The sequence below is a fragment of the Cryptomeria japonica genome, chromosome 4 (genome assembly GCF_030272615.1).
Source record: "Cryptomeria japonica chromosome 4, Sugi_1.0, whole genome shotgun sequence".
Taxonomy (NCBI): Eukaryota; Viridiplantae; Streptophyta; class Pinopsida; order Cupressales; family Cupressaceae; genus Cryptomeria; species Cryptomeria japonica.
The window spans coordinates 281998967-282014934 of NC_081408.1; the positions used below are offsets into that span (position 1 = coordinate 281998967).

At 34.0% G+C, this 15968-nt stretch overlaps 1 protein-coding gene across 1 annotated transcript; it reads left to right on the forward strand.

Moving 5' to 3' along the window:
• Nucleotides 1-13748: 13748 nt before the first annotated feature.
• Nucleotides 13749-15671, forward strand: LOC131077598 (putative disease resistance protein RGA3). The gene has a single exon (XM_058015121.2). The coding sequence runs from the start codon at nt 13749-13751 to the stop codon at nt 15669-15671; it is 1923 nt and encodes a 640-aa protein (XP_057871104.2).
• Nucleotides 15672-15968: the final 297 nt, after the last annotated feature.

A 15968-nucleotide genomic window follows, 5' to 3' on the forward strand; every position in this document is an offset into this window, starting at 1 on the left:
AATTTTTGTTGAGGTGATTCAATATATATATATAAATATATTTCAAACCAGCCTCTTACTGAGTATTAGAATACCCACTTGTAGTATTTTTGAAATAATATATATTAAATCTAATCAAAACATCATAGTAATTATATGAGTAGATTCTTGACTTTGATCTCTACAAAAGGGTATTTTTGTTTTTTAATAATTTGAATTTACTTGTAGAATTTTGTTGCAGAAGTCACAAGTTTCAAAAATTTGTCACATTTGGTGATGTGGCTGCCACTTAAAATGCCACTTAGGACCTTTTGGCTGGAACCCTTTCAGCCAGATCGTTAGAGGCCAATGCGACCGGTCGTTTGAGCAATCATGCCTCTTCAAGCTCATACAAATGATGATTTTTTTGTTTTAAAATATGAAAATAAAGGTGTGTGAAATAATATAATTCATTTTTGAATTAAATCAATTGGTTTTGCAAATAAAAGAGACATTTTTAATATAAAGCGATGAAGATTTTCATTTTTTATAAAGATTTTGGTCTAGAAGGCTTCAATTTTTTTCTAGTATGTTATATTAATTTTTTTTTCAATTAAATAAATATCTAATATTAGAAGGCTTTAAATTTTTTTAAGTATGTTATATTAAACTAAATATTATTGAACCTTATTTTTAATATTTTTGTAATTATTTATAGTTTTTGTGTTTTTTTAATAATTGAAATTAAGGGTTTGTTTAGGTCTTTATAACTCCTACGATGTACTACAGAATATGTTGTACCTACTAGAAATTTAAAAGGGGTCATATGGGGTCCTAAGGGGTCACACATGTGTGGCCCCTTAGAACCACATATGACCTCTTAGGACACTATATGATCCTATGGGGTCATACGGTGTTCTATGGGCTATGTTGCACCTACTAGGACTTTAAAAGGGGTAATATGGGGTCCTAAGGGGTCACACATGTGTTAGAACACATGTGTAGCCCCTTAGGACCCCATATGACCCTTTAGGACATTATATGATCATATGGGGTCATGTGGTGTCATCACGGGGGCTTCACTTAGTGAATCTGAGTTATATCACTTGTGTTCATGGAATACTAAAGAATACCCCTATTTTCAAAAAATATTGCACTAAACTCCTTTGCCCCCCCTCCCAATACACAATCTGAATTAAAAGCCCCCCTACTTGCACAAAATATTGCATTTTTTCATAGGTCGAATTGAAAATCCTCTATTTTCACTAATGGGAAATATATTGCACCCTCATTTTTTGGTTATTAAACTCCCCAATATGAACGCACGTGATATGATATTTCCTATATAGTGAAGCCCCCATGGGTTTTGTTAGGGCTCATATGGGATCCTAAGGGGCCACACATGTTCGTGTCATATGGTGTCGTTAGGGATCATATGGGGTCCTAAGGGGCCACACATGTGTGGCCTGTTAGGACCCCATATGACCCCTAACAACACCATATGACCACTTACGATACTATATGATCACGTGGGGTCAAATGGGGTTAGTAGGGGTCATTAGGAGTCACAAGGGGACATTAGAGGTCATAAGGGGTCATTACAATCCTAAGGGGTCTTATGGTGTTGTATGGGGTCTTATGTTATACATGCTAAGATACTAAAAGGGGTCAGAAGATGTCCTAAGATGTATTAAGGGTCATCCATGTGTTAATAGCTCCCATGATGTACTAGGGGATATGTTGTACCGACTATGACTTTAAAAGGGGTCATATGGGGTCACACATGTGTGGCCCCTTAGGATCCCATACATGACCCCTTAGAAAACCATATGACCTAATGGTTTCCTAAGGGGTCACACATGTGTGGCCCCTTAGGACCCTATATGACCCCTTAGGACACTATATGACCCTATGGTGTCCTAAATGGTATGTTGTACCTAGTAGGACTTTAAAAGGGGTCATATGTGTTAGAACATGTGTGGTCCCTTAGGACTCCATATAACCTTATGGTGTCCTAAGAGGTCATATGGGGTCCTAAGAGGTCATATGGGGTCCTAAGGTGTCATATGGTGTCCATATGACCCTATGTTGTACCTACAAGGACTTTAAAAAGGGTCATACAGGGTCACACATATGTTAGAACACATGTGTGGCCCCTTAGGACCCCATATGACCGCTTAGGACACTATGGGGTCATATGGTGTCGTAATGGGTATTTTGTACCTAATTGGACTTTAAAGGGGGTAATATGGGGTACTAAGGGGTCACATGTGCTCTAACACACGCGTGACCCCATATGACCCTGTACGACACTATATGACCCTATGGGGTCATATGGTACCCTAACAGGTATGTTGTACCTATTATTACTCTAAAAGGGGTCATATGGGGTCCTAAGGGGTCACACATGTGTCACCAATTAGGATCCCATTTGGTCCCTTAGAACTTTATATAACCCTATGGGTTCATATAGTCTCTTAAGAGGTATGTTGTGCCTACTAGGACTTTAAAAGTGGTCATATGGGGTCCTAAGGGGTCACACATTAATTAGAACACATGTGTGGCCCCTTAGGACCCCATACGACCCCTTATGATTTTAAAGGGGTCATATGGGGTCCTCAAGGGTTACACATGTTAAAACACATTGATGGCCCCTTTGGACCCCATATGACCCCTTAGAACACTACATGATCCTATGAGGTCATATGGTGTCCTAAGAGGTCATATGGTGTCCTTAGGGGTCATATGGGGTCCTAAGGGGCCACATATGTGTTAAGGGGTCACACATACATGTTTTAACACATGTGTGGCCCCTTAGGACCCCATATGACCCTTAACGACACCATATGATCCATTATGGAACTATTTGATCCTATGGGGTCATATGGGGTTAGTAGGGGTCATTAGGGATCATAAGAGGTCTTAAGGGGTCATTAAAGGTCACAACGGGTTATTATAGTGATAAGGGGTCTTAAGGGGAATCATGGTGTCATATGAGGTCTTATGTTATACATGCTAGGATGATGAAAGTGGTTAAAAGATGTTTTAGGATGTATTAAGAGGTCATTCATGTCTTAATAGCTCCTAGGATGTACTAGGGGATATGGTGTACCTACTAGGAATTTAAAAGGGATCATATGGGGTTCTAAAGGGTCACACATGTGTTATACCACATGTGTGGTCCATTAGGACCCCATATGGTTTCTAAAGTGGTATGTTGTACGTACTAGGACTTTAAAAGGGGTCATATGGGTTTCTAAGGGGTCACACATGTATTCTAATAGAATGTGTGACCCCATATGACCCCGTACGACACTATATGACCCTCTGGGGTCATATGGTGTCGTAAGAGGTATGTTGTACCTACTAGTACTTTAAAAGGAATCGTATGGGGTATCCTAAAAGGTCACACATGTGTTAGAGCACATGTGTGGACCCTCAAGACCCCATATGACCCCTTAGGATACTATATGATCCTATGGGGTCATATGATGTCATAAGAGTTATGTTTCACCTACTAGGACATTAAAAGGGGTCATATGGGGTCCTAAGGGGTCACACATGTTAAAACACATGTGTGTCCCCTTAGGATCCCATTTGACCCCTTAGGACACTATATGATCCTATGGGGTCATATGGTGTCCTAAAGGGTCATATGGTATCATTAGGGTTCATAAGGGTTCCCAAGGGGCCACACATGTGTAGCTCTTTAGGATATCATATGAACCCTAATGACACCATATGATGCCTTATAACACGAGATGATCCTATGGGGTCATATGGGGTTAGTATGGGTCATTAAGGGTCATAAGGGGTCCTAAGAAGTCATTAAAGGTCATAAGGTGTTGTTATAGACATAAAGTGTCTTATGGTGTTGTATGGGGTCTTATTTTATACATGTTAGGATGCTAAAAGGGGTTAAAAGATGTCTTGGGATGTATTAAAGGGTCATTGATGTCTTAATTGCTCCTAGGATGTACTAAGGGGTTGTATGATGTCTTAAAATGTCCTAGGATGTTCTAAGTTATCCTAAGTGTCTTAAGAGGTCGTAGTATGTGCTAAGGGGTTGTAGAATAACATTTTAACATCTAATTGTATATCTGTACAACATTTATAAATAATTAATCATTAAAATATTTTAAAACTAATATATTATTAAGCATTAAAAAAATTTAAAATTAATATATTATTAAGCATAAAAAAATTCTAAAATTAATATATTATTAAGCATTAAAAAACTAAAAAACTAATTAAAGCTATACAAAATTATGAAAAAAACTAAAACATTAATATACTAACACTAATTTCTTTTCCCACTTCTTCTCCTCAGTTGCTAAACTCTAAGCTGATTAGAGCAAAATGAGGCAAAAAGCCTTTTTTGCAGCTTATATAGTAAAGAGGTTCCAGTCGGAACCCTTCCGACTAGAACCGTTTCGGCCAGAACCTTTTTACCATGCCGACACCATGTGACTGCCATATTGGTTCGACTAGAATAGTTTTGACTGGATTACACAAATTAGCTCTAGGTGCGACACAGATCCATAATTTTACCCTATGGTGGATCATGCATCATGATTGTATTATTTTTCTCATTTTATTCCTGAAGATATTTTTCCTTTCATTGATATTCACACCCTTCCATCAAGGGTGAATCATGTTTGTAAGGAGAAGTTTGGTCACTTGAATCTTGACATTCTTGAGACTAGTATTGTGATTCCTAGTCCTCCTCCACCAACTTTTCTTCAGATTTGACTTTTACATTGAGTAGGATGATCATATTTTATCAGATCTTTCTTTGTTAGATGACTATTTGGCAAGTATTTTAGACTTGTTTATGGAGTCTCATCTTGTATATTTTGGAGATATATTTGAGGGGTTTTCTCTCCTTTTTTATGATATTTTCAACATGACAATTGATTCATCTATATTGTCTTTGGAGATTGACATTGATGACTTTCTTCATTCACTTGATTTATAACATTTCTTGGTTGAGATTCATCACGATTATGTGGTGGCTTATTTAATATTGTAAACTCCTCAATTTTCAAAGACTTCTATTTGGAGACTTCCTCCCTCCTTCTATCAGTTAGACTGCTCCTGAACCCACAATAGTGAGTTACACTTTTAACGATGATTTTTTTTTATTATTTGGCCAAAACAAATTTTTTAAGGCCTTTGAACAAAGACTAACATTTTAACGAACCCCAAGAAATGTTTGTTTGAAGATGCTTTTTTTGAAACCTTCAAATGAACATACATGTTCATTTGAAGGTCATTTTGGTCAATTTTTTAAAAATATTTTATTGGGTTCGCTCGAACACCCCCTTCGAGAATACCCCTTTGTTTAGTTTTTTTGAAAGAAAAGTATAACTGTAAAAAATGATATTTACATTGTCATTTTCTACAATGAACACAGTGAAGGAGAAGGCTCAATGAAGAGGCAAAGGAGTAGACCACACTTGAGAGTCAAATGACACTTCAATCACCTATGCCACCCCTCTCAATCATGTATAGAATGTTGTTGAATAGGTTGGACTATCTTTCAAGCTTCTAACTTAAGTTTTTTTTATTGCTGTGAAAGTTTCCAAATTCAGTTTACCATTCAAATTAATGAAGTGTAATGGCATTTTTATTGAAGTTATGAATGATATGATTTTTTTTCAATAGCATTGAATGTGATAGCATGTTCTTTCAATAGTTTTTCGAATGATTGCAATTTCTTTGATGCAAGGAATGAAACCATAGATAAATTTAGGGTTTGAAAATGTGAGGATCATGTGCTATGCTAAAACATAAATTAGAATATTTAAATTCAAATAAATATTTGGAAACCTTAATGTAAGATCCAACAATATCTAGTTGAAGCTACAATCATACTATACATACCAAGATACCTCCATTCATGGAGCAATATAAATCTAGTACATTTTGCATGTAGTTGGACAATAAAATGATGCTTAAGTGACATTAAAAATTAACTTCATGTTTAGTACATGTATATACCATATGCACATGCAACTAAATAACTTTTTAGCTATAAACATACAACACATAATTTCCCATTTTTCCATATGGAGAAACAATAAAAGATCCTAACAAGAACAATAACAAAGGATCCCCAAAATATATTATTATTTTTTTGATTGGCAATTGGCTGAAGCCTAATAGCTTTTGACTGGAGCTATGAACCAGTGGGGACACAGTAGGGGGCTCCATCCCCATTACATATCTTTGAATTATTATTATTATTATTATTATTATTATTATTATTATTATTATTATTATTATTATTATTATTATTATTATTATTATTATTATTATTATTATTAGATTAACCCCAAGACCTTCCCCATCCTATGGAAGGCCAACAGTCACAACTTAGAATTCCACTTCAGATGTCCCTATTGGGAATTGAACTTGGCTGAAGCCTAATAGCTTTTGACTGGAGCTATGAACCAGTGGGGACACAGTAGGGGGCTCCATCCCCATTACATATCTTTGAATTATTATTATTATTATTATTATTATTATTATTATTATTATTATTATTATTATTATTATTATTATTATTATTATTATTATTATTATTATTATTATTATTATTATTATTATTATTATTATTATTATTATTAGATTAACCCCAAGACCTTCCCCATCCTATGGAAGGCCAACAGTCACAACTTAGAATTCCACTTCAGATGTCCCTATTGGGAATTGAACTTGGGTCTCCATAGTGAGAACCCAGTGTTTTAACCAGTTAAGCTCAACCCCTTGGACCCCAAAATATATTATTGATACATACTGTAACTTTTTATAAAACTACTATGATATGTCACCTAAATGGATAAGCTAGTAGTTGTGTATATGATCGTATTCTAAAATTCTAAAATTTATTTTTAATAATTAAGCCCAATAATGCACCTAAAGGCACTAGGGAGTTTCAAAATCTAAGTGAATTAATGTCACAACAAGTCTTGAAGGTAAAAAATATTGAGATTTTAATAAAAAAATGATTAATGGTAATTGAGAACCATACTCAAGTAGCTTGGTTATATTTATTTTCATTAAATATTCTACCTATAAGTGATTGTACCCCTATGTTATAATTCTTGTTAAGATGTCTCTACTTCCATCTTGAGCTATATAGCTAAGGAATATTCAACATTGACCTATCATCAAGTTCTAAAATCTATAACCAGGAGCTATTGCACAATCCTCAACAATGGAGCTATTTCTCACTAAATAGTGCTTGAATTACCACAAGCCTAGTTATGATTCACCTTAAAATGCATACTAGGTTTAGCCAATTAAACTAGAGATTCAATAAGTTGTGTATTAGAAATTAATCAAGTGTGTTCTCCTTTTTAATATATATTCAAGCAATGCCAACAAAATAAATAACTTTTTAGTTATAAACATACAACACATAATTACTCATTTTCCCATATGGAGAAATAATATAAGATTCTAACAAGAAAAATAGAAAAAGATCCCCAAAATATATTACTCATACATACAACTTCTATAAAACTAGTATAATATGCCACCTAAATGGATAATCTAGTAGTTGTATAAATGATCGTATTCTAAAATTATGGAATTTACTTTTAATAGTTAAGCCCAATAATATACCTAAAGCACTAGGGAGCTTCAAAATGTGAATAAATTAATGTCACAACAATACCCGAAGGTAAAAAATATTGAGATTTTCATTAAAAAATGAATAATAGTAATTGAGATTTACTCAAGTATCTTGGTTATATTTATTTTCATTAAATATTATACCTATAAGTGATTGTACCCCTATGTTATAATTCTTGCTAAGATGTCTCTACTTCCATCTTGACCTATATAGCTAAGGAATATTGAACATTGAACTATCATCAAGCTCTAAAATCTACAACTAGGAGCTATTGCACAATCCTCAACAATGAAGCTATTTCTCACTAAATAGTCCTTGAATTACCACAAGCCTAGTTATGATTCACCTTAGAATGCATACTAGGTTGAGCCAATGAAAACTAGAGATTTCAATAAGTTGTGTAGTAGAGATGAATCAAATGTGTTCGCATTTTTAATATATATTCAAGCAGTGACAACAATAAATGGATCATGCTAATGAGCAATAATTACATCCACTTTGTTGAGGTGGATACAAGGTACAATACTAGTGCTTCACTTGGGTTTGTTGCACCCACAAAGATGGTAAACAATTACTTCCAAGATGAATTTTACTTGAAATATGTACCTCATTCTTGAAATAATTACTCTCGATTAAACAAACTTAATATAAATATCATATGATGCATTTACAAACTTAATATAAATATCATATGCATTTACAAACTCTAAGTGATTATAAATATACTATATGCATTTATTTGGTAATATAAATCAATTCATGAGTTCAAACACCACTCTAAGTTCAATTTTTGAAACAATTATTTTCAATTAATTAGAAACTTAATATAAATATAATATGATACATTTACAAACTTAATATACATTAGATGATGAAATTTTGATCTTAGAAATTTTGACAATATCCAAAATTTCTTTACAAATTAAAATTCTCTTAGATTGTAGTTGATAGAATGTGGGGTTACTAAAGAGGATGAATAGTTGATTCTATCTATTCTCTTTAAGCTAGTTCTTAATTACACTGTATTTGTTTCTACATTTTATTCTACTATTGATGCTATAGGTAGTGCACACAAAATTCCTTCTCTTGATGGTTTGTAGCTCATCCCATAAGGGAATAAGAAAAGTTGGCATAGATGGGCACATTGACACCTTTGAGGTATCAAGCACTTCTTGTGAAAAAGATACACATCCAAAGGCTTCAAGTTGCAAGGACAAGAACAAGAGTAAGGATTGTAAGTATAATGAGAGAGTTACAGTTCTCCTTCATAGCCCACTCTCGAGTCCACAAACTCTTGTAAAGAGAAATTGTCACAAGGAAGAAGATGAAATATTATTATTTAACAGATTAGGACATGGTGAGCATAGGGGTTATACTAATAATATTGATGAGATTACACATATTATTCAAAATAACAACATCCTATTGCCCTTATTAGTGTCTCCTTATTATTTAGCTTCTCAATTGACTACAACTTCATCTACACAGTCACAAAACACATGATTTGTTAATAGAATGAAAGGTAAAGTACTCTTGACCTCCATTTTTCCTAAAAATGAGAGATTTCTTTTTGATTCATGTGCATATCATCATATGCCATCTTCTTTGGATATGTTTTTTTTCTTTTGAGCCTTGTATTTCACCCAACATCTTTATAAGCAACAATACATACATGAAGGTTTGTGGGAAACGTTATATTGATATGGGTGAAGATCATTTAATGATGTTATTTGTGTAACCTAATTGACCACTAATCTCCTTCCAGTTAATCAAATTACTCATGGTTCACAAGGTAAAATAGTTGAGTTCATTCCTAATCATGCAAACATTACAGATATGGAGACTAGAGATATCATTGCTATAGGTGTGGTGGATCGTACATATTGATTGTATTATTTTTCTCATTTTGTTCTTGATGATGTTTACACCCTTCCATCAAGGGTGAATCATGTTTCTAAGGAGAAGTTTGGTCACTTGAATCTTGGTGTTCTTGAGAATAGTGTTGAGAGTCCTACTCCTCCTCCAACCGCTTCTTTAGATTTAATTTCTACTATTGAGCAAACTAATCATACTTTTTCAGATCTTGCTTTGTTAGATGAGTATTTGGTAGGTATTTGAAACTTTTTGTGGAGTCTCATCTTGTATATTTGGGAGACATATTTGAGGGGTTTTGTCTCCTCTTTGATGGTAGTTTCAACATGACAATTGTTTCATCTACGTTGTCTTTAGAGATTGACATCGATGAATTTACTCATTCACTTAATTTGTCACATTTCTTGGTTGAGATTCATCATGATTATGTGGTGGATTATTCAATTTTGGAGACTCTTACTCATTTTTTAGAGACTTCTATTTGAAAAATTCATTTTTCTTTTCAGCTAGAGTTGGAGTGTCTTATTCATCTTTTGGTTGACTTGTTTCTTCCTAAGGGAAGATGTGTTGGTTATCGACATTGGATCATATTTTGTTTCTATACATACTTCAACACCATTGGAGCTTCTTCATTATGAGGGCATATCATGAATCTCTTTTCCTTCTTATGGGGGAATTCTTGATTGTATATACATGATGTATGTAGTCCTTCGGGGGTTTTGATTTACTCCTTCATGAATCATCTTTTTTGTTTCTTTTCTCTCTTTTGGACAGGAGTTTTATCTCACAATTTTTCTCCCTTTCTTTGGTTTGTGAGAGATTGCATTAAATTTACATTTGTTCATGTGTACCTAACATGGTCTAGTTGTCGAGACCCATATTGCATCTCATATTGCATAATAATCTTCTCCCTAAGTTTCACTAAAGGGAGAGTTGTCGGAGTAAAATGTAAATTTATCCCATTTATTTAGGTTTAAGTATTACTTAGGGCTGACATGACACTTTATTATAATTTAGTTGAACATTACTTAATAATGTTTAGGGTATATATTTTATAAAAAAAAATTTGGTAGTTGGATGGTTGGTTGTCTCTACATGCTCTCTCCTTGCCTTTATAATTAAGGAGTTTGCACATTATTTGTATCTCATTCTCAATTCATCTATTTTATTGGTAAAATAATTTCATGCTTCTCTTGTGTGTGAGAAGGTATGTTTGTAGTTTGTGCTTCTAGGTTTAATGGCCTTCACCAATACTATTCATAATATTTATCTAAGCCCTCATATTAGTATCACTCTACTTTTATGGTACCTCTCAAATTATTCCCTCACCTATTCATATAACTTTCTTTGATTCAAAATTGAATATATATAGCATCCACATTTTTTTTCTAATGATCTGATATCTAGTTCAAGGTGATTTTCCTTAATTTTTTAATTAAAAATAGAAGACCAATTCATCATGATGGAAATCAAGATCAATTAATATTTGTAGGGTTGTTACAATCTCCTCATTTCTTATAATATTTTGTGCTATGTTGATTTTTTATTTTAGAATTCATTAGGCTCAACTAGAATGATTTTCTAATTTATTCCATAATAATCTATGGGATATGATATGACCTTTTAATTTATAATACTTAGAAAATATTGTACTAACCTCAATTTCTATCAATTATTTTAGTTTCCATATTAGGTTCTAGTACAATTACATTTAATAGGGGTTTGGGCAAGTCTCTCATTATAGATACCCTATTACAAACCCTATAATATCCGTACATAATTGATTCTTCTAAGATTTCAAATTTTTAAATTGAGTTGCCAATCTATTTAAAGATTGTGTGGTGTCACTATTCTTCAAAAAGAATATAAATTCTAACATCTCCATCTTTATCATATAAATTAATGAACTAACTTGGTAGGATATCATTGCACAACAATAATATATAAATACCTTTATGTTCCTTGCTTGTCTAGCTAGAGTTGTTTGCAAAGACCCTTATTTCTAGACATGTGTCCCCTCAATGGAACATAGCTATTGAAACAATACTAAATCAATTATAAAAAAAAAAAAATTTCTTTCTTTTTCTCAATGCTCTATCTAATATAGTAAGGTACTACCCTCAACATATAGAAACATTCATATCATATTTACATTCTACCTTACATTGGTAGAGAGAGGTAGTAAAGTTGTGTCTTGTATCAATCTAGCAATATTGTTTTAGACTATAGTGCTTCTAGTTGATATTAGTTCAAACTATGACTTATATTAGTGTAGCAAAATTCTTTTGATTATAATGATTTCAACTCTTATAAGTGCTTCCTTTTAGGTACGGTCAATTAAATTTACTATCAAATGGGTGTTGTTATAATTTAGAGCAATAATATTTCTTGAATTTATATCCTTCTTTGATGGTGATTCTTACTAATAATAAACTCTCCATGGCACCATATTCTCAACCTCACTGTACATCTCTTTGCCATGAAAAATTTATCATTCACTACAACTCTCTTAAGTGGATTTCTCATTTACATCAACATAACCATTTCATGCTCTAATACCATATTGATAAACAATAAAGTAGAACACTAAAAGATATAATTTAGAATAATAGTCCACCAATAACACTTAATAATAAATTATTTGAAATGATTATTTATTTATCTTAACATAATTTTCATAAAATTCTATCAAAACACAATGAACAAAACTATCTACAACTAATACAACATTAATACACCACTAAAATACAATTATTACAAAATATAAACCTTTATTTTAAAAAAATCCACTTTTATGAATTTTTTTAATGAAATTTTCTAAACCATAAAATTTATTTGATTTGGAGTGTGATATATAATTACACTATCATATATAGAATTTTTTTCAGACTTACTCTTTATATCTTCAAGGTAATTTATGGGGACCTTAACACAATTGTATATTCTCCCATTATTCCAATCCACTTCTCCATTGATCCTGAAATTCAGAATGAACAAGTATATAAAATAGAGTCCTCTCTCCTCTTTTAGAAGGAGTATGTTCCCCTTCTAAAATGGTAGAATTTTTGTAAAGCCAAAATTTGGATTAAAAATCCTTGGACAGCTAAAAATGCATTCTCTAAGTTATCGATAGTCATTATAAGTCTGGATTCTCTTTCAAATTTAGTAAAAAAAAATCAATAGCTCTTTCAAGTCGGATGTGGATGAAATTCAAGATATGTAAAGTTTTCAATGATAAATAATCTGAAGACAACCTAACATAATGTATTCCACTATATAGACATATTCGGGATTTGCTTTTTTCAGTGAGAAAATCAAAATAGCTGTAAGTGATTCTCCCATTATCCAAAGTAGATGCTCAAACAGTGCAAATTTTGAAGAGGAACTCATAAAAGAACTGTCAATCTGATTGTCTTAAAAGGAATGTTAAGTATTCTTTGTTTTACATCTCGAGACGTCCTTTTACGAGCTTTAATCAGTTTTATTCCCAAGAAAGCATTAAAATACTGATTTTAGTGTTGAGATGATGGAGAAGATGCTCTTGGTTCAGTCCTTTCCTCGAAACATTCGAGGTGAATTATGAATTATAGAATAAGTGCTTCAAAATTAGCTGTACAAAGAATAAGGTGGGTTCAGTCCTTTCGTCAAAATATTCAAAGTAGAGATTGGATTCGAACTTGTGTCGGTCAACAAGGGAAATGTTTGATTGCAAAATTTGATTGTATTTGTGGCTTTCCAAGAGAGCTTTATGTTTTGAGTGGAATAAGAAAAATTAGCAAAGATGCTTACCCTTCTACCGTCAGGCTGATATTATAGCTTCTAATACTAATTCTAATTCTCTTTTTAGATTTATATCTCATTTGAAAAAGACATTTTGGCAACTCTTAGCCATTTCGAGCTAACCTATGTATGTTGGCATGACTTAGTACTGTGTCTAAATTCTCTCGAGCTTTCCTACAGCAGCAAAATTCTCTTTAGCTTTCCAATTTCCATCCCTGTGCAATTGTCTTATTCGTTTTTCTATAAAGGTTAAAGAAATGTAAATCTGTATACTTCAGTACCAAGAAAAGCATTGCAAGTAAAGAGTAGAAGTTGATTGCTATAAATGGTTAGTTTGTAAATGATCATTCTCACATCGAATCCAACCTTATCAAGTCTGTGTTGTTTTTGGTGTGCACATCAACTCTATTTTCTAAGTCTTTGGGTCAGTTTATTTTGTCTGCATAGAATTAGAAACTTGAGAGAATTTTTTTTGGTTCACTCTCATTTTTCAAGCATGGCATTTCTTGGAGAAGCTGCTGCAGGAAAAATTTGTGAGATGGCCGTGGAGATGGCCGTTCAGAAATTAACTGAGGAGGCAAAGCTGCTACTGGATTTCAGCAAAGACTTCTTGTGGTTACAGGATAAACTCATATATGTAAGGAGCTTTCTGCGAGATGCTGATCAACAGTCTCCACATAAGGAGGGTGTAAAGCAATGGCTAGACAGAATTCGCGTTGTTTCCTTGCTTGCAGAAGACATCTGTGAGGAATGCGCTGTAGAATCTATTTATGGAAATGATCCTCAATCTTGTGGGTTCAGTTGTAATCAATGGATTTTTCGCCATAGGATAGGGCGCAAAATTAAGGACATCAAGGAGCGCATCAGATCTATTATTGAAGATAGAAACGAGCTGAAGCTATTGGGTGAAGTTGTGTCTGCAAATGAAGCATCGTCCAGTACATCTCACCGTGTAGACCACAAGAAATCTTATCTTCTGCCCAGTGGCAGCTATTCACACGCAGTGGGAATACAGTCCAAAGTTGATGATATGCTCAGATTGTTGGACAACAATGCCTCTCCAATTATTGCGGTTGTTGGGATGGGGGGCATAGGCAAGTCCTATCTTCTTCAGCATGTTTTCAACTACGTAAAGGAAAGGTATGATAAATCTATATGGCTTTCATTTTCTCAGTCTTATTCTATTTCCACGTTGCAATGCGACATCGCTTCATACTTGGGTTTAGGACCGCAAATTAAGAATGAGGGAGTATCTCAAGAGAGAGCAGCAGAGCTGATTCATGAAAATTTAAAAGGAAAGAGATATCTTGTAGTGTTAGATGATGTGTGGGAGGCAAGGGAAGGTTTATTATGTAAGCTTGGCCTCTTAACTGGAGACAATGGGCATTGCAAAGTTTTTCTTAGCACAAGAAACAGAGAGGTTTGTACAATTCTGAATGCTCATATTTACGAGATGCAATTTTTGTCAGACAGTGAGAGTTGGAATCTTTTTCGTTTCTATGCATTTAAAGGAAATGAAGCGCCAAATCATCAGCTCGAAGAAGTGGGCCGTGACATTTTAAAACAATGTGGGAATTTGCCGCTTGCTATCAAAATGGTAGCTGCAGCTCTACCAAAGACCAGAATGCCAAGGGACTGGGAGTCCAAGCTACATCGGCTGAAAGAGGTAGTCATTGCGGATGATGATCAGATCATACCCATTCTCAGACTCAGTTATTTCTCATTGCCTGCTCGTCTTAAAGCGTGCTTTGCCTATCTTTCTTTCTTTCCCAAGGTTGAGCAGATAAATTGTGAGTATCTAGTATATCTGTGGATCGGGGAAGGATTTATTCCAGCAGGAGAGGGCCAGTGGGAGGCGGCGTGGTATTGTATAAAACAGCTTGCCAATCTTTGTCTGCTTCAAGTCTGGGAACAGTACGAGGATAGACCAAGTTGTAAACTAACCAATTATTGTACAACTCACGATTTGTTACATGATTTGGCCATAAACATATCAAAAGAAAATAAATGTATTTTTTCAGTTGAGGAAGCCTCTAAAGGTGAAAATGGTGACTGTTGTCGGATTTTACTGGGCATGAAAGATGTAAATGACGCTCCCATATCGGAGAGGCCTATTGTTTTGCTCCGCACACTCTCATTGTATCAGAATTGGAGGATTAAAAGCATTCCACAAAACTTGTTTACTGCTATGAGAGGACTGCGTGTTCTCGATTTGAGCGGGACAAGCATCTCTAAATTGCCTCAAAGCCTTGGAAAGATGACACTTCTAAAAGTCTTGAATTTAAATAATACAGAAATTGAGAAGGTACCAAAGTGTGTGAGACACCTAAAAAGTCTCTTGTTCCTTGCACTACCTCAAAGATGTGAGAAATTACCAGTGTGGATAAATGAAGTTAAATGTCTTCAGCATTTAGAGTGAGAGGGTGTTACACACATGCCAAAAGGAATATCAAAGCTGGTCGCTTTGAAAACACTCCGTTCAGGTTGGTTGGACCTTGCCAGTGAAGACGAAGGATTCATGAGACCAGAGGATTTCGTGAATATCACTCAGCTTCAGGAACTATGCTTAGATGTTAACAAGGAAATGGATTCAAGGATAGAAGAAGGGATACTTGCACTACTGGTAAAGATGCGTCGTCTGACAATTCGTAATAGCACCCTAAAAGAATTGGAGCTTCCAAAGAAAATGACAGCAATGAAGGATTTAGAAGGTCTT